At 36.2% G+C, this 25,257-nt stretch overlaps 1 protein-coding gene across 13 annotated transcripts in view; it reads right to left on the bottom strand.

The window, feature by feature from the left end:
* Positions 1–1,462: 1,462 nt before the first annotated feature.
* SLC4A7 (solute carrier family 4 member 7) overlaps positions 1,463–25,257 on the bottom strand; it is a 92,993-nt gene continuing 69,198 nt past the window's right edge. For 8 of the 13 annotated variants that reach the window (XM_030264999.4, XM_030264997.4, XM_030264998.4 and 5 more), the window contains 14 exons: positions 24,712–24,886; positions 22,153–22,286; positions 21,347–21,592; positions 18,936–19,041; positions 16,960–17,121; positions 15,945–16,058; positions 15,335–15,496; positions 14,826–15,077; positions 12,757–12,825; positions 12,073–12,246; positions 11,792–11,923; positions 10,932–11,023; positions 8,964–9,071; positions 1,463–5,908 (listed from right to left, as the gene is read on the bottom strand). In XM_030264999.4, coding sequence (XP_030120859.2) covers positions 5,827–5,908; positions 8,964–9,071; positions 10,932–11,023; positions 11,792–11,923; positions 12,073–12,246; positions 12,757–12,825; positions 14,826–15,077; positions 15,335–15,496; positions 15,945–16,058; positions 16,960–17,121; positions 18,936–19,041; positions 21,347–21,592; positions 22,153–22,286; positions 24,712–24,886 — 2,008 coding nt within the window. In that variant the 3' untranslated portion in view covers positions 1,463–5,826. The remainder of the gene's footprint in view (positions 5,909–8,963; positions 9,072–10,931; positions 11,024–11,791; positions 11,924–12,072; positions 12,247–12,756; positions 12,826–14,825; positions 15,078–15,334; positions 15,497–15,944; positions 16,059–16,959; positions 17,122–18,935; positions 19,042–21,346; positions 21,593–22,152; positions 22,287–24,711; positions 24,887–25,257) is intronic. The other 5 variants (XM_030265000.4, XM_072925736.1, XM_072925735.1 and 2 more) reach the window with 3 other exon arrangements.

Below are 25,257 nucleotides of genomic sequence, written 5' to 3' on the forward strand. Positions count from 1 at the left end.
TTCCTCATAATCTTTATTAGCAATAACTGGTGGATATGCTTCATTTGTAAGCCAACTGGTTTCTAGATTTTCCCTTGAACTCCCTTCTTAATCATTGTAGTGGCTGAATTCCACTGACTAATCATACACAGGATAACAGGCTTAAGGTAGATAAAGCAGTAGATATGGTGGCTTTAATAAGACTTTTGATGCTGTTGCTGGATAGGAATGTATCTAATACCCTGTCTAATACCATAAGCTGGGTCAGATGAAGGTCAGGTGAAACTTCACTCCCTATAAGAGCAATTACAAATACATTATTGTCAAAACAGAAATGGATTTCAAACATGGTCAAAATGATGGCAAAGGAAGCATCAAAGGTGATGAAAAACTCTCAAAAGGTACTTTTCCTTATGCAGTCTGGTGGGAAAAAAAGGGATTTCTGGCTGGCTTCCCCTCTTGTTCTCAAAGAGCATGGCAGTCATAACAGATCCTCATCAGGGATAGCCTGTAGCTAGGAAATTGTATTGAAGAACCCACACAAACAATGTTTGAAGAATATTTATTTAATTTTATTAAATGAATCAACGTGGAAATCTTAGGTGTTTGCTATACACAAAGACTTCCACATGCATAAATGTGTGTCTCAATCTTTCTTTGGTGATCCTCTAAAGGTTAACAAGGGTAAGGTTAGGGATCACTGCTGCTTTGTTTTGGGATTGTTTGTATTTTGGTCTTTTTTTGTTTGTTTGTTTTTTCTGTGTACCACCCTCATTCCATAAATGGCCAGGCCTATTCTCAGATTGCTGGATCCACCAAATGTCAGTCTCTTGGGTAATTTCCAGAGCGTATCTTTCCTCTGCCGAGTTTGCCTAAATCCATCTCGTTAAACAGCAGCTCATATATGTAAGAAGAAAAAAGATAAAACAATAGGGGATTGCTGGGTCTAGTCAGCAGCTCAGTTCAATTTCAATATCAACTCGAGATTAACACTAGCTCTTTGAAGTTCACCCCTCCACTCTCAGTACCAAGCAGACCTTTATTGGGAATTATACGGCCATTCCTTAGAGCCTCCGGGAATGACGAGACTGTTCAATGCCTGCTGAGAGCGCAGAGCCGGTGAAGGAGCGGGGCTGTGGCGCACGTCATTAAGTGGAGTGCCAGGAGGATGGGGACACGGCCTCGCCGCCCCTTCCCTTTCCCTGCCGGCACTCGCCCGTCCCTACCCCTGCGTGTCCCCGCCTCCCCCGCCCCTCCGCGGCCTGGCTACAGCGACGCTCGCTCGGCCGGGACCGGACCCCTCAGCCAATCGCCTCCACTCTTCTTGGCCCGCCGGCCAATGGCGAGCCGCCCTGCTGCGCGGTGCCGCGGCTCCCAGGCACCGCTTCCGCCCGGCGCCGTTGCCATGGGCACGGGGAAGCCCCGGCCCGGCCCGGCGCAGCAGCGCCCGGGCCCGGGGCAATGAAAACAGCAGCGGCCCGAAGGGAGTCCAGAGATTGTTTATTGCTTTTACCAACTTTCTGAAACGTTACAAAAGATAGTTTTATTCTAACAGTAATTAAAACAACACAAAGGCTGAATCACATTAAAGACAAGTCTGAGAGTTGTGTTTTCTGTATAAACTGAATATTGATTCTAGAGTTGGAATAATGTTTTCATTTGCTTTGGATTTGTTTATAAAGTAAGAAAATGTCACTGTAATTAGAAAAGCAGTCATAAAAAATTCGAACCATACAGTATGTAATCACATTTCAAATAAAGAATATTAAAATCAAAACCACAGTTCAGCTGCAAAAACTGAACCTGGAAGACACCTTTGCACAGGAGCATCAGCAACAATAGAAAGGAAATTACTAGAAATGATGTGTCTTTCCAATAAAATCATTTAGAAAAGTATTGATTTTCAAACTCATTCATTATTCCAAATAAATGTCAACAGATACTAAATTCAATATGAAAGTGTCTTTAGGCAAACTTCAATGCCAACTACAAAGTCCTATAAGTTTTCACTAAAAACATTATAAAATAAAATTGACAAACTTATGGAGCAATTTGCTTTATTTATAGCACTACACTTATGCTGACTCAAAGCTGTGTGCATCTATAGTCTTAAAATTTGCCATAAAATAAATTACTGTTGGTATAAACAAAGTATTTCCCACATTTCATTGTACTTGAAAATTTTGTCATAGATGAATAATTAAAACATTACTAATCATAAGAAAGCAAAAAGACAACTAAGCTGCTGTGGTGCTCACCTGACAGATTACATTTGTGAACCGAGAGCATGAACCATTCACTTTATGATTTACAGAACCTATGTACAAGACAAACCCTTTAGAGCAGCGCAGGCTCTGCGACGTGACACCCACTTGGTACAGAAATATTTTACAGCCTGTCGAACCTGCCTTTGCAAAGGGCATGAATTAGGAAGTGATGGTATAAAGACAGAGATGCAGATGAAGCAAATGATAATTTATGGGAGAACTTGCATTAAATGAAGAAAAAATGGCAAAGATACTTGGTTGAAAAAGATCCCAAAGTCATTAGGGCACCAAGTTCTACCCTGACAAGTTTAATGATGACAAACTTGGCAATTTGGAACATTTTGCAGAACAATTGTATAAAATATGTCAGAGCTGCAAAATTCATCTACTAGGAAATTGTTGTTTACTTGGGCATATGTAAACAGAATGTAAAACATGTCACTGTAATGCATATGAAAATGGTAAAGAGTTTTCTAGAATATAATTTAAGCACAAAACTGCATTTTAAGTGATACATTTTAGATTATATTTAAATGGAGTGGTCAAAATTAAGACCTAAATTTCATGTAAACATTAATATTTATAAATAAATTAGAAAAAAAAAAGGAAAACGAAGGGGGGAAAAAAAAAGAGGGACTTCCTGAGGTGGCTCTGCAGCCAGGTACACAGTAGCACTAAGCTCCATTCCAGGAAACCAAGGCATCTATAAAAAGTGCAGGGCTGTTTATTTTTCCTCTAGCTGTTGGAATGGAAATCCATTGGCGTAGTTTTACAGGGCTTAAGCCCTATGAAAAAAAAAAATAAAAATCAGTGCACAGCATTTGTCACTGCTCTTTTGCATCCATTAAGGCAAAACGTACATCTCCATACAATAAATTACATCCTTAGCTGTTTTATTTTAATACTATGTGTGATTTTAAAGCAGAGAAGGTGTAAAATGAGCAATGAATCACTTAACCATACAATACCAACAGGGATTTATGCACTTAATACCATGTCTTCTCCTGTTCATATGGGAAGAAAGTGCAAGTATAACTATTGCCCAAGAACACTGGAACTAAAGGTCATTGTAAACTGGTTTGCCAAGTGATGGTATTTCTGGCACTGATTAAAATATCTACACAATTAAAATAAATACTGTGATTAGACTTGTGGGGCTTTGGTTTTGTTTCCTTTCAACATTACTCAAAATATACCCACTTCCTGTAATATTGACCAAAACGTAACCCTTTTAAAGTAGAAATCAAACACCAAGTGTGCAGCACCATGGAACCTTGATTTCCAGCTTAAAGAGTTAGAAATCCAAGAGGTTTCTAGTAATTTTTTGGGTCTTTGGAAACCATTGCAGGACTCAGAACAGGAAGCGCAAAATACTATTGGGAGGACAGAAGTACTGTATTGTGGATGATGCTACATGAATGCTCAAAATATCTCTTCCCTTCTTGATTCAGAGGAAGAGGTACTCAGTAGTCCACTACTGACGTGCAGATGGGTGTTGTTTGAGGTTTTTTTAAATAATGTAGAAAATTTGGAGAAACCATCTGCTGTAGTTTCGTTGTTATCTCAGTTTGATCAGAGGGAAACCATGGGTTGTTTTCTGAAAGAGCACGAAGTCAAACTAAGGCACAAGCTACACTACTATCTAAGAATGCAGGTCACTACACAGTATTGGTCAAACTGGTAATGCAGACCTCACTGGCTTTGCCCCTGACCTGAGCCTGTTATGACAGTTTGGATACCATTATTCATATTGCTGTACACTGTGATGTCCTCTCTTTTAACTGTCTTCTCAGAATTCAGTTAAATGAAAAAAGGAAACCAAAAAGTTCAATAATTGTATTACATTTAAAGGGAACAGTAACAGTCCATGTAACATAAATACTATTTTTAAATGTTTCTATTTATTCCTACTGATTGCTTTATTTTTGTAATATACAATTACCTTCTCTACAGGTGACACTTGGCTGAAGAGCACCAAAATTCCACCTCAAGTAGTATTTTCAGATAAAGTCTGCCCTCCTCCAGAATCAGCTCCTTTTGCAATCGTTGAGAATTTTATCACTTGGTCCATGGTAAAACTCCCAACTCTGCCAAAAGCAGAATTAAGCAAACAGCATCTTCTAGTATTAAATGAGCACAGATTCTAATTAAAGCCATTATAATGCATCCAGAAAGGGCTAGTGGCAATTCAGAATGTAAAGAGATAATGTTGGAAATTAAAGCCAAAAAAGCTAAGGCATAAGGCAAAAAAATATTAAGAATGGAAACTGCACAGGTAAGTGATCAAGATTTTCATTTATATATAAAATTCTCGTTATTTCAAATATTATAATGCTAAACACTAGAACTTGAAAAGGTAAGTACAATAAATGCATGACTGCATCTTTATCAGTGGAGTCCCCAAACAATCCCACTTACTTTAATAAATGAATATTTATTTTTTTCAATTCATCTTACATGATAGAAATTTATACTAATTAAAATAAATAATGTGTTTAAAAATAAGTTGGTGTGTTACCATATATGCCCTTTACAACGGAGAGGATCAGAACTGTACATACAAATACCACAAACAATTAGTAATCCATAAAATAATACTGATCATAAACCTATTCCAGAACTGAGCTACATCTAACTTAATCAAATAGACAGTAAATTTAAAAATTTATTAATCAAGAAGTATATTTGATGAAGATATGAAATAGTCTAAAATCTTAAAGCTGAATAAATCAGACACTGAAAGGCTATGGGAAAAAAGGTAAGCAAAAAACGGAAGAGAAGAATTCAATAGTACTGATGTGGTAAGTACTTGTAATTTCCTATAGACCAATTGCTGCCTGTAAATCCAATTTATATTGTGTAAACATGGAGTGTCCAGAATGGCAAATACTGACTTGGGACTGTAACTACCATTACTGCACTCATACTGCTACTGGACAATAATGAAAACTCAGAAGAATTAAAAAAAAAACAAAGAAAGCAGCACACCAGGGTATTTAGATACATTTTAAGGCTTAACTAACCACCTGACTTAGGGCTCTAAGCCACTCCTGTACAGTAGGAGAGACAGAATCCAAAAAACACTAGCATGGAGTGGAGACATAAAACACAGTAGTTCTTGTCAACAGCACATGAACATTTGTTCTATGAAACCACAAAAAAAGTATACCCTGCAAAAACAAGTACTAATTGCCTGCACGGGAAACAAAACTTCTGTAGCGCACATTATAAACAGAGGTATTGCAAAATGTTAAGCAATGTGGACCAGTAATCATCAGCAAAACTGATGTAACTTATATGCACATATTGATTATTGAAAAATAATAAGCATTCATTACAGTCTTCCTATTTAAAAATGAAAATAAAATTTCCAATAAAATAAATAGGTGAAGTGTGATTACCATTCATCTTACTTGCTGGGAAAATCTTCGCATTATGCAAGCATATCTACAGTGCCCTAAACAATGGCAGAAATTAAATATATGTTGCTCCTTAAACTGGAAATCACACTTCCATGGTATAATATCCTACAGTGATATATACACACACACAAATACACGCAATTCCCATTGGTTCCATTCTATAAAGATGTTTCAGCATCCACGTATCTCACAACAGGTGAATTTTCCACTTCTATTTTCACACTTTCTGGTTTTTCAGGGCTGTTTGAAAACAAAGAAGAAAATGTAAAGTCTGGCCCACTTTAGGAAAGGCTAAATTTCAAATGTTTTATACTTCAAAATGAACAGTGAAAGTATTTACATAAAGATGCTTTTATAATGAGGCATTTCTATTACATTTTAGTAACTGTTAAATAATATTCATAGGAACAGTACAAACTTAAGAGAAAAATCACTAATACTTCATTCATAAATACCATATCCAATTCCACCGCTTTTATTGATTTGAAACTGTTCACGCAAAACATCTTTAAAAACACACAAACCATCCCAAACACAGCCTGCAAAACTGTCTAGGTAAAAGTACTCAAAAAGACATAACAAGCAATATTACTGTATGTCTTTATTCTTGGGAAGGGAAACCATCTGTTCACAAGACATTTCAGTCAGTACAAAAGGGGAAAACATACTTCCAACAACAGCAGAGGACAGTAAGAAACTTGTATAAGTGTCCATTCAAGTGAAGCAGAAGACCCTAAAGACAACCTGAACACCTGGCACCTGAACAACTGACACTCTCAGGGACACAGACACTGAATAGTGCCTGACTGAAGGACAATAAGGGATGTCCCAAGGTAGTTGGAAGTCAGTAGAAGATGAAATGGAACAGCAGAAGAGGAGGGTGAGTTTCAGAAGAGATGATGCATGTGTAGAGTTGCTCTTTAAGGAAAAAAATAGAAATTCATCCAAAGAGAAAAATTCTGGATCTCCTTAGAAGATACAAGTGTGCTGGGACTCCACAGATTCTGTAAACTACAATAGATGGTTGAGGTAGAAAGAAAAGGCAATCGGGATCAATTCAAAAAAAGCAAAAAAAATTACAAATTTCTCTTTTTTAAAATATATTTTTTTTAATAAATCATGCCAACCCACGCAATATGTCACCTGGAATTATAAAACACATGCCTCCTTTGAAGTGCACTAGTATTTGAATATAGATCTAAAAATAGCAGTGCCTATAGAACCATTTTCACCACAGCACTACATGTCTGTCTGTACCACCAGATGAAGACAGTTATGCAGAAAAATCTTAGTAGAACTCAAATTAACAATTTACTGGAAATTACTTCTGAATGACCAGTAGTGACACCTCTGAATATCAAGAGGATTCAAAGAAAATATATCAAATAATAAAAACAGCAACCAATTGAGTTGAGCTCAGGAAGTTTGTCTTTCAACATTTTCAAGATTAATGCAATATCAGATTGCCTGTTAAAAGCTGGTTCCCTACCAAGATGGATTTTTTTACTGTACTAAGCTCAAGCAGGGTATGTTATAGAATCAAAGGGAAATGTCTTACAGCAAAACATAATCAATAGATGGAATAATGAATATAAGGCTAAGAACAACAAAAAACACTGCAAACTGATCAGAAGCCTGATTTGCTAGTATTGCATATAATTCCATACTAACTTAGCGTACTCAGGAAACAGGAAAGTGAGAGACATAATTGTACAAAATTAGAACTGCCTGAAAACCAAATCTAAACATACAGGTTTCTCTTCAAGCCTTCAATGGCTATCAGATAATTCACTAGAATCATCCACAAATTCTGTAATGGGCTTCTTCTATGAACTTAGCAAGAAAGAAAAAAACTTATTAAATAAGGAGGGTACACTGACACACATAGCCTCTTATCTATTTAATCTGTCTTCTTGATGGTCTTGCTCATGTGGTATACAAGTTTTTGAAATGTTTAATTAAACATGTGTTTAACATTTTTTAAATGTTTAAACAATACAGCCTAGACATTCACTGGAAATGGTGCCTGCACTGATGAGTCTCTTAAGCTCTTCCTCTTACAATACACCTCAAAGCTCTTTCTCTGTCTCCTTTACCCTTGGCTGACCTGCTGTCTGGCCAAAACAGTGTATTTCCATGCCTCGCTTGGAGCAATGCACATGGTGAATAGACAGATGGTATACAAGTGCTAGGTCACTGCTAGTGCTTCCAACAGTACCTGAGATGGCTTGGACAGAGCCATGAACAGAGTAGGAATGCTCCAGCCTTGGACAGAGTATGAACACTCCCTCCTCACCATGAACACTTTCACTGAGATGTAATTTTATACAAAACCTGACAATTTTGTATCTCTCAAATATGTCTTTCTCTGACAGAATTGGCTGAAAAGGATCAACCAATAGGAGATGCATACAATAGACAACAGAATTGCTTAGGCATGCCCATTCTCCCCTTTCCTACATAAAAACTACAAAGCAATAGCTACGTGGATTATGAGCAGTCCACAGATATCAGTCCCTACAAATTATAAGCCTTTGAAGAAGCTGGGGATATTCTGGACAAATAGTCATGTCTTGGCTTGTTTCCCTAGATAGATTCAGACAGACAGGGAAGAAATTAGGACAGAAGAGCAGAATGATTTATCACACCCAGACTTTGATGGGGAGCTCACAGAGAAGAAAAGCTACTGGACAGCATAGACGATGCGTGTCACCTTACAGGGAATGTTCACAGCACTGAGGACTCATGATTTGTCCATGTATTTCATTCAAGTATATTTCAGATTCAGTGAATATAGTATTTGAGACAGGTTTAATTTTTAGATATTAAAAATGAGTTGATGAAAAGCAGTCCAAGCAAGGCACTCACCCACAAAAACAGGGCAGATCCTAGGGCAATACAAAGCAAAACCAAAAGTGCTGGACTTACCTTGTATTCTCAGGGGAATTTGTATTATTCAGCAACAAACCACTCCCATGCTCATGTACACTCTAGTATTTAGAAACCCTAAGCTCATCAGAGTAATAAATGCTTGAATTAAGTAAATAAATAGTAATTTTAAAATTACTATTTAAGATCATACATTAATAAAATAGTAATAAAATAATTCCTTGTAGAAACTGATAAACTTCAGAGTAAAGAGGAAGAATTAAGATCGAATTCAAGTTCTTCTAAAGTAAGAAGCAACTAACTCAGATTTATAAACCACATTTTTTAAAGATATTGTTCAATAAATACAAGTACAGCTGCTAAACACAAGATGATAGTTAGAAAAGGCATGAGTAATTATAGCTACCTCAAGTTAGCTCTGGTTACTTTGGCATTCTCAGTACTCATGGCAAGAGCCTTCCACTGTGCAGTTTTGGCCATTTCGTCTGATATGTTTACAACTGAGGGATCAATGCTAAAGAACAAACATACTTTCTGGTTAGTATTCAATTCCTAGCAACACTATTATACTTACTTTCACTCATCATTTACATCAGTTGTGCCTTCTTGCAATATTTACACAGCCACAAGTTGAGTTCATATCTTAAAAGTATACTTCAACAAAAACCTGAAAATTTAACTCGCTAGCACTACCATAATTACACAGCATCTCAAAACAGGATTTCACATAGATTCCAGTAGGATATTGAAAACACTTGAGAGGTAACCCAGACCTAAGTTCAGAAAATTATTTTGTACTCCCAGAAATAATTAATTGAATCACACTGTTGTGCTAAAGCTTTCACTACTCAGTTACTTTAAGTGGCTTCTAGGAAATAATCAAGGGCAAAAGAAAAAAGGTTAATAAAATTTCAAAAATTCAAGTGAGATTTTAAACTGTTAAAAATCTAGAAATTCCAATTATCTTGACAGGTAAATGTGGTTTGTTTCCCTCAAAAGCCTTATTAGATATTTTGCAAGGTTCTTTTGCCAGACCACCCATCTCCCAAGTGCTGCAGAAGATAAGTTTATCCTCATAGATTGTAAGTTTTAAAGCCTGTTTCCACTTTTATCCTCCACACAGTTACATGTACAGCAGACTCAGGTGCTGCCTGTTGCCTGCTTTCTGTTCTGTTACTTATTTAAGCTTCAGAATATACCCCAAGTCATCTGTAAGTTTTTCAAATGGCAGAAAAAACTTTCAAAGCTGTTTTTCCTCAGGGATCCTCACAAGACATATAATGCAGCAGAATACATACAAAATACACAGTTGATGAAGTCACAGCTCTACTGTGAGAGCAACTAGTAACTCAAATGTTTGGTTTTTTTAAAAAAAAAGCTTTACCATTTTCATTCAACTTGCTTAAGTCTGATTAAGCCTGCTCTCAGAACAGACAACAGCACTCAGCAGGAGTATCTGTCTAATCCAAATTTCTGTCTGTTCCCAACTCACATAAGGGCATATCCTAGGTACTACCCAACATGTAGTAGTAGTGATGTAGTACCCCATATTAGGTACTACCCTAGATCCAGAGGAAGGCAAATTTTTAACATAGGAACCCTTAGTATTAAGACAGGAAAAAAAAACCTGTAAGCTATTTATCCGCCACATCTTAAAGTTGTGTTGAACAGCTGAGAATACCTGACAACTCAGCTAAATACAACCCCAGTAAGGGAGACACCAACTGAGACAAAATGCCTACCAAAGCTGAAAGAATTTCCATGACTGAAATTCCAGTACTTCCTTTTCTGGAAGAGAATCTATTTGTACATTTATGTTCAGAAAATAACATTTTCAAGTAAAAATGGCTGCCCGTAAAATGTTGGTTTTTTGTACCACAGAAATTATGACTTTAGCCTTTGCTTAGATAAACCAAGTGATTCCACACTTAGATTTCTTCTGAAAATCCCAAGTGGCTGGCAAACACATGGCTCAACTGATGCTATTAGTTGCTTAATGCTCAGTATTTCATGCACAGTAGCACACAAATATTCCATCGAAACTGACCAAGGATGCTTCTTCACCTTTAGTACAGCTGGTGGAAACTGAGTCATCTGATCTGTTCAAGATGGTCATGTAAATTTATAATTAAGATGCAGTTTTAAAGAACAATGCAATATACAAATACTAATGTAGCACCATGAGATAGATGTTCATATTTCCTAATCATGGCTAAGTTACCAGCTTGGGGGAAAAAAAATTATTTCAACTCATACACAACCAACTTAATATAACGCAGATAAATATAAATATATAAGGCAAATTACAGACTTAATATAAAGCAAATTCCAGGCTCTGATAAAATAACTTTTAAACAGACACATTACTCTATACCTGTATTTCAGGGTTTTTACAGGAAAATCCAGGTTTGCTTCTCCGTATGCAAGGTGTACACTGTCGCTTTCTGAAAACATTCTCTCTGCTTCCTGTAAATTCCAAGTAACAGGTTTGTAAAATTACTCACATAGCAGAAACCACAGCAGTATCTGAAGTTATTCAAGTTATATGACTGGTAATCTGTATGGGCAAAAGGCACTTCCATGTAGGTACTGCAGTTGAATACAGGAGAAAGAGCTTATGATCTTTCCTTTTAGAAGGATTTTATCAAGGCAGGGAGCATGGGAGACTGCATTAAATACTACCAGCTTTGCAAGGAATTTATCTAGGTGCCATACAGCAAGGCAGGACTTTGATGGAGAAGTTCCAAAGGCTATATTATTGTATTACTAGTAACTAGCAGTTGCACTGAACAACAACTCCACAAACACACGTAAGCAAAATGTCCCCAGTATTATGAACACTTTTTTGACTAATTTAAGCAGAATAAAGAAATCCTCCTCCACCACTTCCCTCTCCTTTGTCTCTCGCTCTCCATTTTCTTTCCTTCTCATTTAATGAAAGCCAAAAAACCCTAAAATTTTTGTGCCAACAACTGCTTCTTTCCTCTTTGTTTGAAAATTTTGATCACAAATAAGAATCATAGTTTGTAATAGCATAATTGAAACAGTGAGTTAATTCCTTAACCACCAGCAACTGTTCCTCTAGTAAAGAATTTAATCTCATTAGTGAAGAATTTCAAAATGTGTATCTGGTATATAAGGCCATATGCTCAGGTCACATAAAATTCTTTGAATTGCTTTAGGTATTTTCCTAGAAATTTACAACATGCTCAGTTTGATTGTTTTCACACTTACTTCTTTCTCTTTTATCTTTTCATCATCATCTCTCTTCTTTTTACTTTCTGGCATAAGATCATCAAGCCAGCTAAGCTCTTTTTTGGTGAAACATAAATCCATGAGCTTGCGAATGAACACTAATGCTAGAACCTAAAGGGAACCACAGATAAAGTACTTTATATTGGACTATTTAAATGAACAAAAATGCACACACACTTTCAGTACACTCAGAATCTGTAACTGACGCCCTTTTTTCTAGTACTAGATGTACTAGAAGTTTAATGTACCATTAAACTTACCATCATAGGGAAAACAACAGCAGCTGCAGAGGCTTTGATCACCCACAACAGAACTAGACAAGTGAGCTGAACAACTGTAAAGATATGGACCTTCCAGAGTGGCACATAACGTAGGTAAATCAGGTCAGGCTGATGTTTGGCAGGCATTCCAAACAGTTTTATACGGTCAAAAAACTGCATGGAAAACAAAATCATTCTTCAGTTATTATTTTTTGCCTCCCCATAACAAAAAAAAAACCCCAAAAAAAAACCAAACCAAAAAAACAAAAAAAAACACCCCAAAAATAAACCCAAAAAACCCCAACATTTTTAGGAGACTACAGAAATGTAAGATAATCCCAAATTAAATACTAATGAAAGACAGTGAATGTTCAAGGGGGTAGAACTGGTGGGGTGTTTTGCATGAGTTGTCTCCCACCCCCACTAAAAATAAAAAATTCAAGAATATTTCAGAAAATTTGTTTCTTAGCTACACTGTTGAAAGAATAAATAGAAAAGAACTGATAAGGGAAGACATAATATTGTAAGAACAAATACCTGAACATGACACTCAGGAAATTATCTTACATGCTATCCAAACAATATGGAACAACTTTATTGTTGCTCACATAATGCAGGGTGTTACAGTTTCCTTTTCATTCAGTGTTAAACAAAAGCAAACAGCTCGTTAAAATCAGACTTTACCTGAATGCCTTTTAATGAAGATACTCCCATGTAAAGAAAGACTCCATACAAAACTGGCATTGGAATAAACTGGGGAGGAGAAAACACCCACAGTTAAAAGTGGAATCAACATGACACAAGAGAGCAGTCCGTATCAGTGACAGGCACAGACCAAGTTGTTTTTTTACTTCATTATTTTACTTAAGTGAAATCTGAGGGCTTTTATTTAAAAGAATGCATATGTATAATTGAGCAGTAAAAAACCCTAGCACTAACAAGGCTATCACCAGGATAAAAAAGTAGTTCTGCCTTGACTGCTCATCCACTCAATTTTCTAGATTGCAACAAAAGTTTCTATTTATGCTAAGTATACTGCTTTATGTTGCTATTTGATAGGAACTGTATCAAGACTACTGTATTCTGTACAACTTCATGAAATTGCCACATTATAATGTAGTACAGTGTGATTTTATATTTTTATATAATTTAAAGCTAAGATAACAAAATTGTCCACTGATTTCAGTGGCACTTGGATCAAACCTTTGCAGTGAAGCCTTCTTTGCTCCCGCATTCATTAAGATCGCAAATAAAGGACAGCCAAGATACAACATGAAATCTTAATAAACTACTATCAAGACTGAACAAAAGCCTTTATTTAAACAGTTTGAAATAAAATTATGCCTTAGGAATTTACTACTGCATGTGTGTATGTGTGGCTAGTGTCTTCACTCTAAATTCTGTAATTTCATACACTATCTTCTACTGCATTAAATCAGTATAAATCCACACATGGAACAAAAGCACAGCAACTGACAGATGCAAGGCTTTGTTCTCCTTCCTTCTTTTGAACAATAACAGTCATTCACACTGAAAAAGAAAAACATTTCTTAAACAGCAAAGAGTAGTATTTCCATTCCTATTACCCTGGGTCCAAGACCAAAAAGTATTCATTTCTAAGAAAAAGAAGTTAAAATAATGGGGTTTAAAACACTTTACTTCAGCAACCAGCACTTTTATTTTTTGCTTTTGAGCAAAAATAAATCTATTTCAGTGTTTTTGATTTTGATTCTCATTATTCACATTATACAGCTGAGCTCCTGGTAAATTTTTAATGAGAGATTGTAAAATCTGAATACTGTTTTTTAGTTAACTGTTATGGCCTTATTCTTTTCAGACATTTACATTCTTTAACAGACATACAAATGGTCAACCATTTAAAATTTATAATACATAACTACTTATTAAACTATAGCTGCATATTTACAGGATTATTCTTTCCCATTATCTAAATTTGAGAAGCTATGTTTCTTATGAAATTACTTAAGATCTGTCTTTGTTTAAACAGACTTTTACAAAATTCTTTAGAAGTATCGGCAGTTATGCAATATCTACATTTCTGGCAAGAAAAAGATGGTTCTTTCATTTCTCCTTTTAACTACTGGATTTGAAACAACAAAGTAGAAGTTGAACAAATTTTAGCAAATCTGAGCAAAATCCAACTGAATTAAGTAATTTTTTTTCAACAGAGTCATTGAAAGGTCACTAAGGACATAAGAGATAAAAGTGTAATGTGATGCTACAACACAACCTGCAAAATCACCATTGCACTGTGATGATGCACAAAATAATCTTGACATTCTAAAAACCAAATTAAGTTCAGTAAACTGAAGAACAAGAAGTGAAAAATGTTATTTCTGCCTTTTAAAGCAATGTTTCTGTTCCTTATGCTACACTATATTACTTCGGCTCAAGTAACTACTTCACACTCCTTTTCTCTCTTCTTTTACACATTCACATAAAAACTGCAGTTTAGAGGTAACATAAACTCAAGAAACTAAAAAAGAGCTGGCAAGAAAATCATGTAACACAGGAAAAGGTTGCTTTCTTCACTACATTCCTAGCTTTCTCAGATTTCATTTTCTTGCATCTTTCCGTATTGTCTCTATTCAATTAACATCTGTTCCTAGAAAAGCAAATTGAGAATGAGTCCAGGTACATATTACTTAACATAATAGAACTTTCTCGCATTATGAAATGCTAAATCACAACATCAAAAGCACAAAGTAAGTATTTTGGGAAAACTCTCTTACCTTTAACACAGAGGTCATGGACACTGACATCCCCATCAGCACAAAAATCATCAATCCTGTCACTCGCTGCTCCCGGATTCCCAAAAACTTTGGTTGCTCTCCTGGTGCCGAGCATTCAGATTCAACTTTCAGGCTGTTAACATGACTTATAGACAGGACAGTTGCAGCAACATACCATGGTAAGCCCATGATAGAACATATTCCCAACATAATACCAACCATGAGCAGATCAAGATGATAACCACAGCCTTTCTGTAAAATAAAGCAAACAAATAACTTGAAAAACTTTCTATTTATATGATCATATTTCTAACTCAGCAGGTGAACAACCTACAACTACAAAAGTCAAATACTTTGAGAACAAATTATATTTGAACAAATTACATTTGTTCTTGATTAGTCTATTTATATTTAGCAGCTGATGGTAATTTCACAAATTTGCAGAATGAATCTGATTTTCAGTAAATCTGACTTACACATCATTAGACTTCTGTAAAAATTACTTTTACCTTCAGTTTATGTTCTTTCCTGTTTATAATAACAGCTGTTATTTGTTGATCCATGAAAATAAGAATGGTACAGAGTAAAGCAGGAAGAGCAGCAATCAAGAGTGTCCACCAAGGATTGCTTCCAAGAGGATCAATGAACCATCCTCGGTCTTTTCGGGTGGGCTGAAAAAAAAACAAACCAACCCATCAACAATAAAAATTAAACTACTAAAATAGAATGTAGATTTTATCACTACAAACAGTTTAAATAAACAACAGATCAGTCTCTTAAGTCTGTGTTTAGGTTTTTTTCCTAATGGCTTTGACCAAAAAATTGACTTAGCTGTTAAAGGTGAACAGACATTTATACAGAAAAAATTAAAACAAATCCATTCAATTCCTTCATTTTGTACATTTGCACAAAAGAATGCTTCCCTTTCAGCAATAATATAAAACACAATTTCTCCTGTTAGATGAGACATACATCCAAAACAGAAAAGAGAAACTACTTGATCAACTACATTGCAATCAAAAAAGAGAAATTTTTGTTTCTATACAACTCGATTTTCTTCTCTTCATAAAACTGCAATAATTTTAAAAGTTATGTTTTTCAAAAAGTTTTGTTTCTTACTTCAAACTTCTCTGGAACCTGAAGCTTAGGAGAAGGTACTCCTACAAAATAGTCAATCAAAACCATGATTACTATGGTCAGAAATACTGCGAAGTCACTGATGGTGGAACGCACCTATAAAGAAAAGACTTATGTTACATCTTGCTTTTTACCATTATAATTTGCATGTGTAGAAAGACGATTTTCTCCCTTATGAAAAGTGAAGTTTATTTATATTATCCCACACCACTGAACATTGTCTATTTTTTCTTGTTACTTTATAATTTAAGCTGTCTGCTGCACAGTATGAAGTTGCACAAGACAAGTATTCTGTACAGCTGTTCACTCATTTAAACAACTCCATCATTTTCCTTCTCCCCTCAATCCCATTAGGAGACTTAGCCATCACAGCTAGTCCCTGGTACCTTAGGTCAGTTAATATTCATATATTTCATGTTTTAATCAATAGGAGGCAGATAATTTGCAATACTTTCATATTATCAAAGATAACTTTATTAAACATTAGGAAGACATTACAGGGATGAGCTGAGGTTTTTAGCAGATCTAACCACTTCATTTTGCCTAGCAGAAGTTACATAAATCAGTCTAAAAAGAATCATCACATTAACATCTATTAGAATAGTAATCCCCTGAGGAACCACTCAAAACCCAGTAGTTTAGGGAAACTAATTAATTGTTTTGTATGGCTAGGTGAGGAAAAAAGCAGCAATATTGTCTCTACTAATGCTACCTGGCAATACTGATTAATGTGGTGAGATGGACTGCTTCGGTCTTTCCAAGTTTAGAATGTTTTGTTGTAACTCTACAAAAATACAGAGTAAGCACCGAATTTCCTGCAGATTATTTCTTTCCTCAAATGTCCTAAATTTTGTAATTAGTAGCTGAATTTTGGGTTTTCCTTTCCTTTCCTTTCCTGTTTTAAAACAAATCTCTCAAGACAGAATTCAACTCCATTAAATTATACCAAGGTTTATATTACGAGGTAACAATAGTGTAGTCTTTAATCAGGATTTACCTTAGTTGGGAAATAGCGTTTGGTCTTGAATTTCTTAAGGAAAGAGGAGAGGAAAAATGTTGCAAAAAATAGTATGACAGACCAGAAGAGAACATCTGGAATGTATGGTCCATGATGGCCACAAGCTGATCCACGAAACACACCATGATATTCTAAACATTCCTGCAAAGAGAAAAGCTCTTAATCAGACTATGTTTTACTAATTCAGTACACTCAACCAAGCTTCCAACTTTTCTATATAAAACACATTTGAGAAGTTCATAATTCCAAAAAGGAGGTTCTTTCCTTCATCACTTCCTCACCCTGAAAAAGCCAGATATATGTGCTGCCTGTTCCAGAAAAGCCACAGTAGCCACCACTGATTATTTCAAAATGCTGGGAGATGCCCAAGAAGAAACAACTTCTTTACAGTCACATTACTTCTGTTCTGTTTTTCAAAGCACTGAAAGAAAGCACTGCCCAGGAAAAGCAGAGTATCCAACATCAACTTTAAGCTAACAAAAATAAAAAAGGATCTCCTCAGTTTCTCCTATATCTTTGACTTTGTTTTGCTCAGTTAAGAGAAAACCCATAAGTCTTAAAAAATAAGATTATCCAAATAATAAGAAAAAGTTTCTAGCAAAGTAGGAAAGCATTGTGAATAATGGATTTAAATAAAAAAAAAAAAACTAAGTCAGATGATAGTTATCAAAAAACTTACTGAAATGCAAAGCAAAAACTTCAAGTAGATACGCAGAGTACAAGGAAACAAGAAGCCAATAATTCAAGTAGCTGGAAGCAGCACTGCACTAACCTAATTTGTTAGTTAATTCATTGAAAATTTATCTCATGGCAAAAGTTCTCCCTTTTAACAATGTAATTTGGTTATAAGATAACACCAAATCCTGGATCAGTTCAGTTCTGTCTCTCAGGTAAGACTAAAGATTCTTTAAAGGTAAAGGCATATAGATGAAAAGACATAAAAAATAAAAAACAAATATAAAGGAAATATAAAAACTAAGTTCAAAAGAAACTGCCATCCTAAGTGATTATGGTAAACTAGGAGTCATTGGTAGCACATAAACAGCCCTGCTATAAGTCAAGCAAAGCACTGAGGTTTTACATGGAATTTCTGCTGTGCAAAAGAGGAGCTTTAGTGTGAGTGTCTACGCCCATACACAGATATCCACTGCTGTTCTACACAGCCTCAGATGGCCAACCCAGCAAGCATAACAAAAACAGCAGCAAATCCAAATCATTTAAGATGCAGGTGGGAATCAGATGCCAGTGTAATCAAAGTGGTTGCACACAGCTGCATTTATTCCACTGCACACTGCCCAAAAAAACTAATTATCAGCAAAAGTGTTTCTCTCTAAAAGCTTTCCAGAGCACTTGCACATGGTAACTTTCTTCCTCTTCACCTACACAAAAATTAGATATTGGTATAAAATATCCACTTCATAAGTTAATACTTTCAAGCCTATTCTAAATAGTGTCTTTCAATTTCAGATAATTATTTTCTTCCAATCAATATTTAGGTAGTTCCTTTCATTTTGTTGGGAGTTTTGTACCAATGTCTAATAAATTAATGATATATATTTACTACCACACATCAACTACAAATTCCATCAGCACATCATATTAAAAATACTTCTCTCAGGAACTGGAAGAAAGCAAACTCCTGTTTATTCACCTCATCATGTTCACCTTCAGGAAGATTACTGTGGTGCCTAAGAGCATTAAGGTGGCTACCTTAAGCATTTATATTAGCATTTACTTCCCTGGACTCACTTACCTAGTCCTCTACCATGACTGTGTAAAGCCTTATGGAAGAAATTAAGAGAGTTCAAAAATACAGCTTTAACAAAAACACTCCAGATTCAGTTAAGAATAGAAATCGGATGAAAAAATGTAATAAACACGGGTACCATGCAGGTATTTATTTTTTATGCATATGCACATACACAGGTACATACACATAGCTTTCAGATACTCACAGAAACTGTAAGATTACTCCATGCTATATCTTCACCAGACTTATTCATACTCCTCCACAAACGCAATGTTTCATTGCTTGGTTTCTCAGGCTTAGAACACACACATCTGAAGAGAAGAAGAAAAGTTTACATGCTTTTAAGCTGTATGTGCCAAAATGCAGCAATTTGAAGTAAATTTAAAAATCCTGAAGAGTTTAAACCAGAGTTTATCCCAAACTTCTATGGAAGAAGCCGAGTATAAGGTTTTTCCTTACATCACATGACCTAGGACTATTGAGAGGGTGGGGGAAATGAAGAATCAGATCACCCTCAAGTAAGACACCGTATTTCAGTATGTAGTGAGGTAACTGAAGATATAAATGCTTACAGATCTCAGCTTAAAAGCAACTGTATACATTCTTTTTAGCAATATTTTTTAGAAGTAAAAATGCCCTTTCCTATTGCAGCATTTTGCAAACTTGCACTGCAGAATCCTTTCTGTCACACAGGTTGACAGAAGTACAGATCAGATTAAAAGAAACTCAAAACACAATTTAATTGGATGTTTTCAAATAAAGCTATTCAACTACACCAACTGGTAAGCTTAACACATAAACATTTATGTAGAAGAGGATAAAGAGGTAGTAAGCAAGAAATAAGTCTCCTCTTTCTATGAGAATCACTAAAGACACTGAAGAAAATCTCAATGAATCACAGACGGGAAGATCTGCATTTGTGGTGTGAAGGTAAAGAAGGAAAAAACATTAAATGTGCATGGGCAAAAAGAACCTAGATTTGCAAAGTATAATGTTTGGGGAATTTAGAAAATACTAAGTAAACAAATTTTCTTTTGTTAACTGAATTCTAAACTAACAGCAATAGGAAATGGGAAAGGAGTGAGAAGAAGTAACTCTTACAAAGCAATTACCAATATAATCATCAGAAGAGAAAGGAATTGCAACAATAAGTATGATGAGACAAATCATAATTAGTTTTTGGTCAAGGCTGCAACATAAAAAAGCATGCTGAAGGAAGACTTGACAAAATTCCCAACAAAGCTAATGAAGATAAAGTATGCCACCAAGTAGACAAGAAGAAATCAGGAAGAGGAAAGAAAAAAACCCACACTCAGAGAAAATGGAAGAGTATTTCAGATTGTCTTGTGGTTCAATTAACTGAACATGCTTGTTCTGCAACCTTTTCCCCACTAGGGGTTACAGAGTGGGGAGAAAAGAAAAGGGAAAGGAGGAAGAATTGTGAACAGCTGGATCTCCTACAGCTTTGTGAGAGAAAAAAATGCAGGACAAACCCAAGCTGAACACTGTGGCATGTCCCAAAAAAAAAAAAATAGAGCTAAACCAAATTAAAATCCCACCTTCCCATCTCTTCCCTCACAGCCTGCCTGTGGCAAAACACAATCAGGTGCCAAGTGTCCGAAGACCTACAGCAGAGTTTCTGCCAGCTCAGGGGATTTAACCTGCCCACAGAAGTTCAGTGAGGACCCAGAGCCACTAAAACAGAAAGATGGGAAGGGAAGGGAAGGAAGGGAAAAATAAGGAAGTGAGTGTCCTCCCACAGCCCACTCCTGGCAATGTGGCCTGGTCTTAACAGCCGCTAAGACAAGAAAGGAAGTGCAAATGTCAAGTGTGAACAGAACACAAGAAGCAGTCTGACAGGGCCTTTGCCCTTTCCCCCTGGAAGAAAGTACTGAAGAAGCACAGAATGATGGTAAAAGTAAGCAGAGATCTTGGAGGGAAACACAGTAGTCTGAACCTGGTTTGACACTGCTAGAAGACATCCTTTGTGCAAGATGAGCACTGTCCTGGCCACGCAGAGCAGCTGCCCAGCAGGACAGTGAGTGTTCTGCTCTCCAGCTAGGGAATGACTGCCCCAGTGCAACAAGCAGGGACCCTCACCCTGGGGGCACAGACACAACCTCATTGGGGGTCCCTCACCCACATTGTGACCACACAGGTACAACTGAAGTTGGAAGATGCGCATCTCCAACAGGAGGGGAGCACTAACATTTAAATTATTTCATTTAAACTATGAGAAATTAGCAGTTTTTTTCTGAGCAACAGTGAACAGCATCTTCATCTGGTAGGTGTAAGCTGGTAACCCAACTCATCCTATTTCATGAAACTATACTTCCTAGAAGTAGCAAAGCAGGAGTCCTGTTCTGACCTTTAGTAAAGCTGTATTAAAGCAGGCTTTGTCACAGGCCCTTATCCCTTCCAACCACCCATAGCTAACACAGTAAATTCAATTCCACAGCTAACTGAATAGAATTGTTTTGAGGTTTCGCATGCCCATACCACTTCTAGCATTCCTCCTACCCTTTCTGGAAGTGGCACTCACTGCCGTCTAGGAAACAATATGTCTCTCTGTATGTTCCTATTTATTTCACTAACAGATAGAAACTTGGTACTTACGAATATGAAGTCAGTTTATTCAAATCATTGTGCATATTGAAAGGATACACTTCTCCCAAATCAACAAGCTTTTCCAATGCCTCATAAATAAATATGATGCATATGAGCGCTGCAAAAGCTTCCTCAGTAAATCGAGTGATGTAGCACACGAGGCTGCTAGCATCTGTGGCTACAAGCACAATGCATAGAAATGCAGTCCACAGACCAATGCTAGTTCGCAGGGAGAGGTAGGAAAGACCATAATCCCTGTGTGAAGAAAGAAACGAAAAGCATTAACTGAGCCAAAACCCATCTGTATTACATTTTATTTGAAAAGACATAAAGGCCAAGCTTTATAGGTATTCAGCACTTTTCTCATGCTTGATATTAGCTCTGAAGGAAGCAGAAATTTTTTTTTGTCTCATCTCCCACCAAAGCAAAGCAACACTGCAAGGTGTTTCTAAGATTGACAGTGCAACTACCTAGCTTGGGAAGCATCATGGGGATGAGTCTCTCCAGAACTACCCAGATGGTTTCTCCTAGAGGGTAGATCGATCTCTGCTTACCCCTGCAGAAGCAAAGCCAACAACTTCACACAGTCAGAATATAACTTTTACTTGAGTCCTTGCCACTTCTTATCACTGATTTTCTCATTCAAGTTTGCCAGTGCCTCACAGCTTCACCAAACTATATCAATTTCTCAGTTTCTTGCCACTGTATTTACCATAATGGACATATACATTTAGTGTAGATCTGCTTTTAATCACAGCTATTGTAACAGGCTAGAATGTTAAAAAGTTCATCAAGCCAATATAAACATCACTTACCTGCAAAATTTGAATAATATTTTTTCAAATACTAGAACTGGTCCTGTGCTTCCCAAGATAGTAAGAGGTTGCCCAGCAAAGAGAGAATAGGCAATCCCAGTTAATGAGGCTCCAAAGAGAGACTCTATTGCACTCTGTTTGGGGAAAAAGAAAAAGCTGTAACTTTGCTGCCTTTCAGGTTAGCATTTAGCATCATTATCTTCATAAATACAGCTTTAAAATGCATTAACTTAGGAACAAGACAAGATGTAAACACATTGCAATTAATATCCATGTTTGAGACAAGAAATACTGTTTTGCAGTAACAATACCATGAACAAGATTTTGAAAACTTCACCCCTGAGAAACATAAAGCCATCCAAAACCATGAGAACAAGTTACTAGTCCTGCTAGCTCTGGAGGAAAAGCATACCAACAATTATGCAAATTTACAAAAAAAAAAAAAACCTAAACCCCCAAAAAAAAAAAAAAAAACCACCAAAGCAAACCCCAAATAAACAAAGAAACAAAAAGCTACTCAGCATGTTGTTTACAGAAAGAATTAATGGTCTCTAGAAAGAAAACAAATATTTGTATTGCACCATACCTACAGTGTGCCGTATCAAACCTGCATCAGTCAACCAAGCATTACAAAAGAAAAAAAAAAAAAAAACAAGCTGACAGGCAAAGGTGCAGGGGGAATTACTGAAGAATATACATTTATGTATACATGACACCAAATATAGATGAGCAGTAAACCAATGTCCCACCTGGTAATGCATTTCTTTTCAAGGAATTAAGGTATCTACTTCAGTTCTTGAAGTAAGTGTTTCCCTGTAATACTTTCTGCCAAAAATACCCAGCTACAATGCACCTCAAAAGAGGCCAGAATTTTAAATACTAAAATTATATTAAATTTACTTGAAAATAGTTAATTACACAACCTACCACTATGAGAAGTCATGGATTACAGATTCCTGTAATGGAATTAAAGTGTTCCTGGTGGAACTTCAAAGCATTTGCTATTTTGAAATTGTGCAAACCTAAAAAAACAGAATTCTTAAAACCTGAGCTCCAATTCAGGAAAGCATCTGAAAATGGTCAAAATGATTTGCTGAACTGGGCTATTAAAAATGAAAATGAGTCCTTTGATCATAACATTAGGAAAAAAAATAATTCTAGTCTCTCATTCTATTACCTTCAAATTAGTGTTTTTGGTTAGTCAATGCATTAACCTTGGGGTTCTCAGTCAGGGTGGCAGGGACAGGAGCACTGTGGAGGTGATGGCCTCTGAGAATGCGAGGGAAGGTTTCAAAGACAAACTGTGTACCTTACAATGTCAGCTACTGTGCTTGAACATGTGTGTGCAGTAACTAAATGTTTTATTCAATGATGCACACCAAGTATCTGAAGGCAGGAACAAACCCGCAAACAATTCCAGATAGCTAAAAGAAAGAAGGTGTTTGAGAATCAAGCTTTGAAAGGAGGGTACTGTCATTATTATACATGTTCTACATTCAAAATTTACATTGTCATTTTAGTAATCATTCCTACATTTACAGTGGGAAAACCAGTACGCAGAAAAGACATAATTGATTTCTGTATTTTCTATCAGCTTGAAGTGCTACATCAATACACAAATATCTGAATCAATAGCAATAATTGAAAGAGATAAAACAGTTAACTAAAAGTTAATATAGTACAAGCTTAAAAATTTCATTAAGTATCAAGAATAATTTTTTTTACATTTTAAGTTTCAACAGAATCTGAGCATTTGTAAAGGACACATCTGAATACATCCTTCCCTCCCACAAAAGGACAGAGCCTTTTTTCTTTGTGATAGGTTTAAAAACAGAAAATACACTTCAAACTAGTTTATTCATATGCCAATTGACACTAAGTTACTAACACTGCTGATATTAAGTAATTCTTCCCTGCTTCAAAAACTGAAGTGCAATGATATTCTGGTGAAAAAGGTGCTGCCCAACATAAGACTACCAAAATTTTGGATGCGTATGGTTTACATTTGAGTCATTTACAATGAAGAGTATTTTCTGCTGATAAACCTCAAGCACTTTATTTTATTGTGAGAAACATATATATTAGTGCGAGCATAAACATATCCTGTCATTTTCATAAATGGACTGCTGGCCACACACTGCAGGCATTATCATCCTCATAGGCCTACTCCTCAAGGCCAGTACATGATCTTGGCTATCGACCTTGACCCTCTGACTTTGCCTAAGGTAGGCCCAGTGGGACGGTGCACCTTTACTGCTATTTATTACTCTTAAGCAGCCAAAAGGAAGGCAATGCCAGCCTTTTCTCTATTAATGAATCCATTCATCCAATAAGGCAGGATAAACATTTTTTACCTCCCCTGTCCATCTTCTCCTGTTCACATAGGTTCCCCACATTTTCCATAACAATTACCTTTTGGGGAAGATCTGCTTTGGGGCAGGCTAATCAAGTGCTGTGGGTAAATTCTTCAAATACAATTATAAATAAATGAGACAAATGCACACAGTGACTTGCCTCTGAAGGTCTAAAAGCCTGGCCGCTACCATTCTTTGTACTCACTATTCTGCCTTGTGTAGCTTCTCCCAGGAGCCCTCCAAAAGTGATTACAGGAGACATACAGGCACAGTATAGGAAAAGAATCGAGGCCAGGCACTGCAGGCTTAATGCATCCTTGAAGTCACTCAAGAAAAAAGGTGCTTTCCTTTTGATGTCAAGTATCAAACCACCAAAAAGCCTAAATAGGTGAGATGAAACTCGTCAAACTGTACACTAAAGGATTCTAGCTAGTTTAAAACTATGGGCTACACATGACTGCCAGTGCCTATTGCCGGCACAAATTATCTATTTCATAATCCAGATTAAAGCATAACAATTAAAAACATAAATGAGAATCTTATCTATTCCAACTCAGCAGTATTCCAAATATAATCAAGCAGGTTACCCACATTTTTAAAAGCTGACTACATTTTTTTTATATATGGGCTAGATACTGAAAAAATAACTTTGGAAACAATTTTACCTAAACGATGCTTTAAGTCAAAGCTGTCTTATTATATTCAAAACAATGGAACAGAGAATTACGCTAAACATCGTAGATCACTGCAT

Source organism: Taeniopygia guttata, chromosome 2, assembly GCF_048771995.1.
Source record: "Taeniopygia guttata chromosome 2, bTaeGut7.mat, whole genome shotgun sequence".
Lineage (NCBI taxonomy): Eukaryota > Metazoa > Chordata > Aves > Passeriformes > Estrildidae > Taeniopygia > Taeniopygia guttata.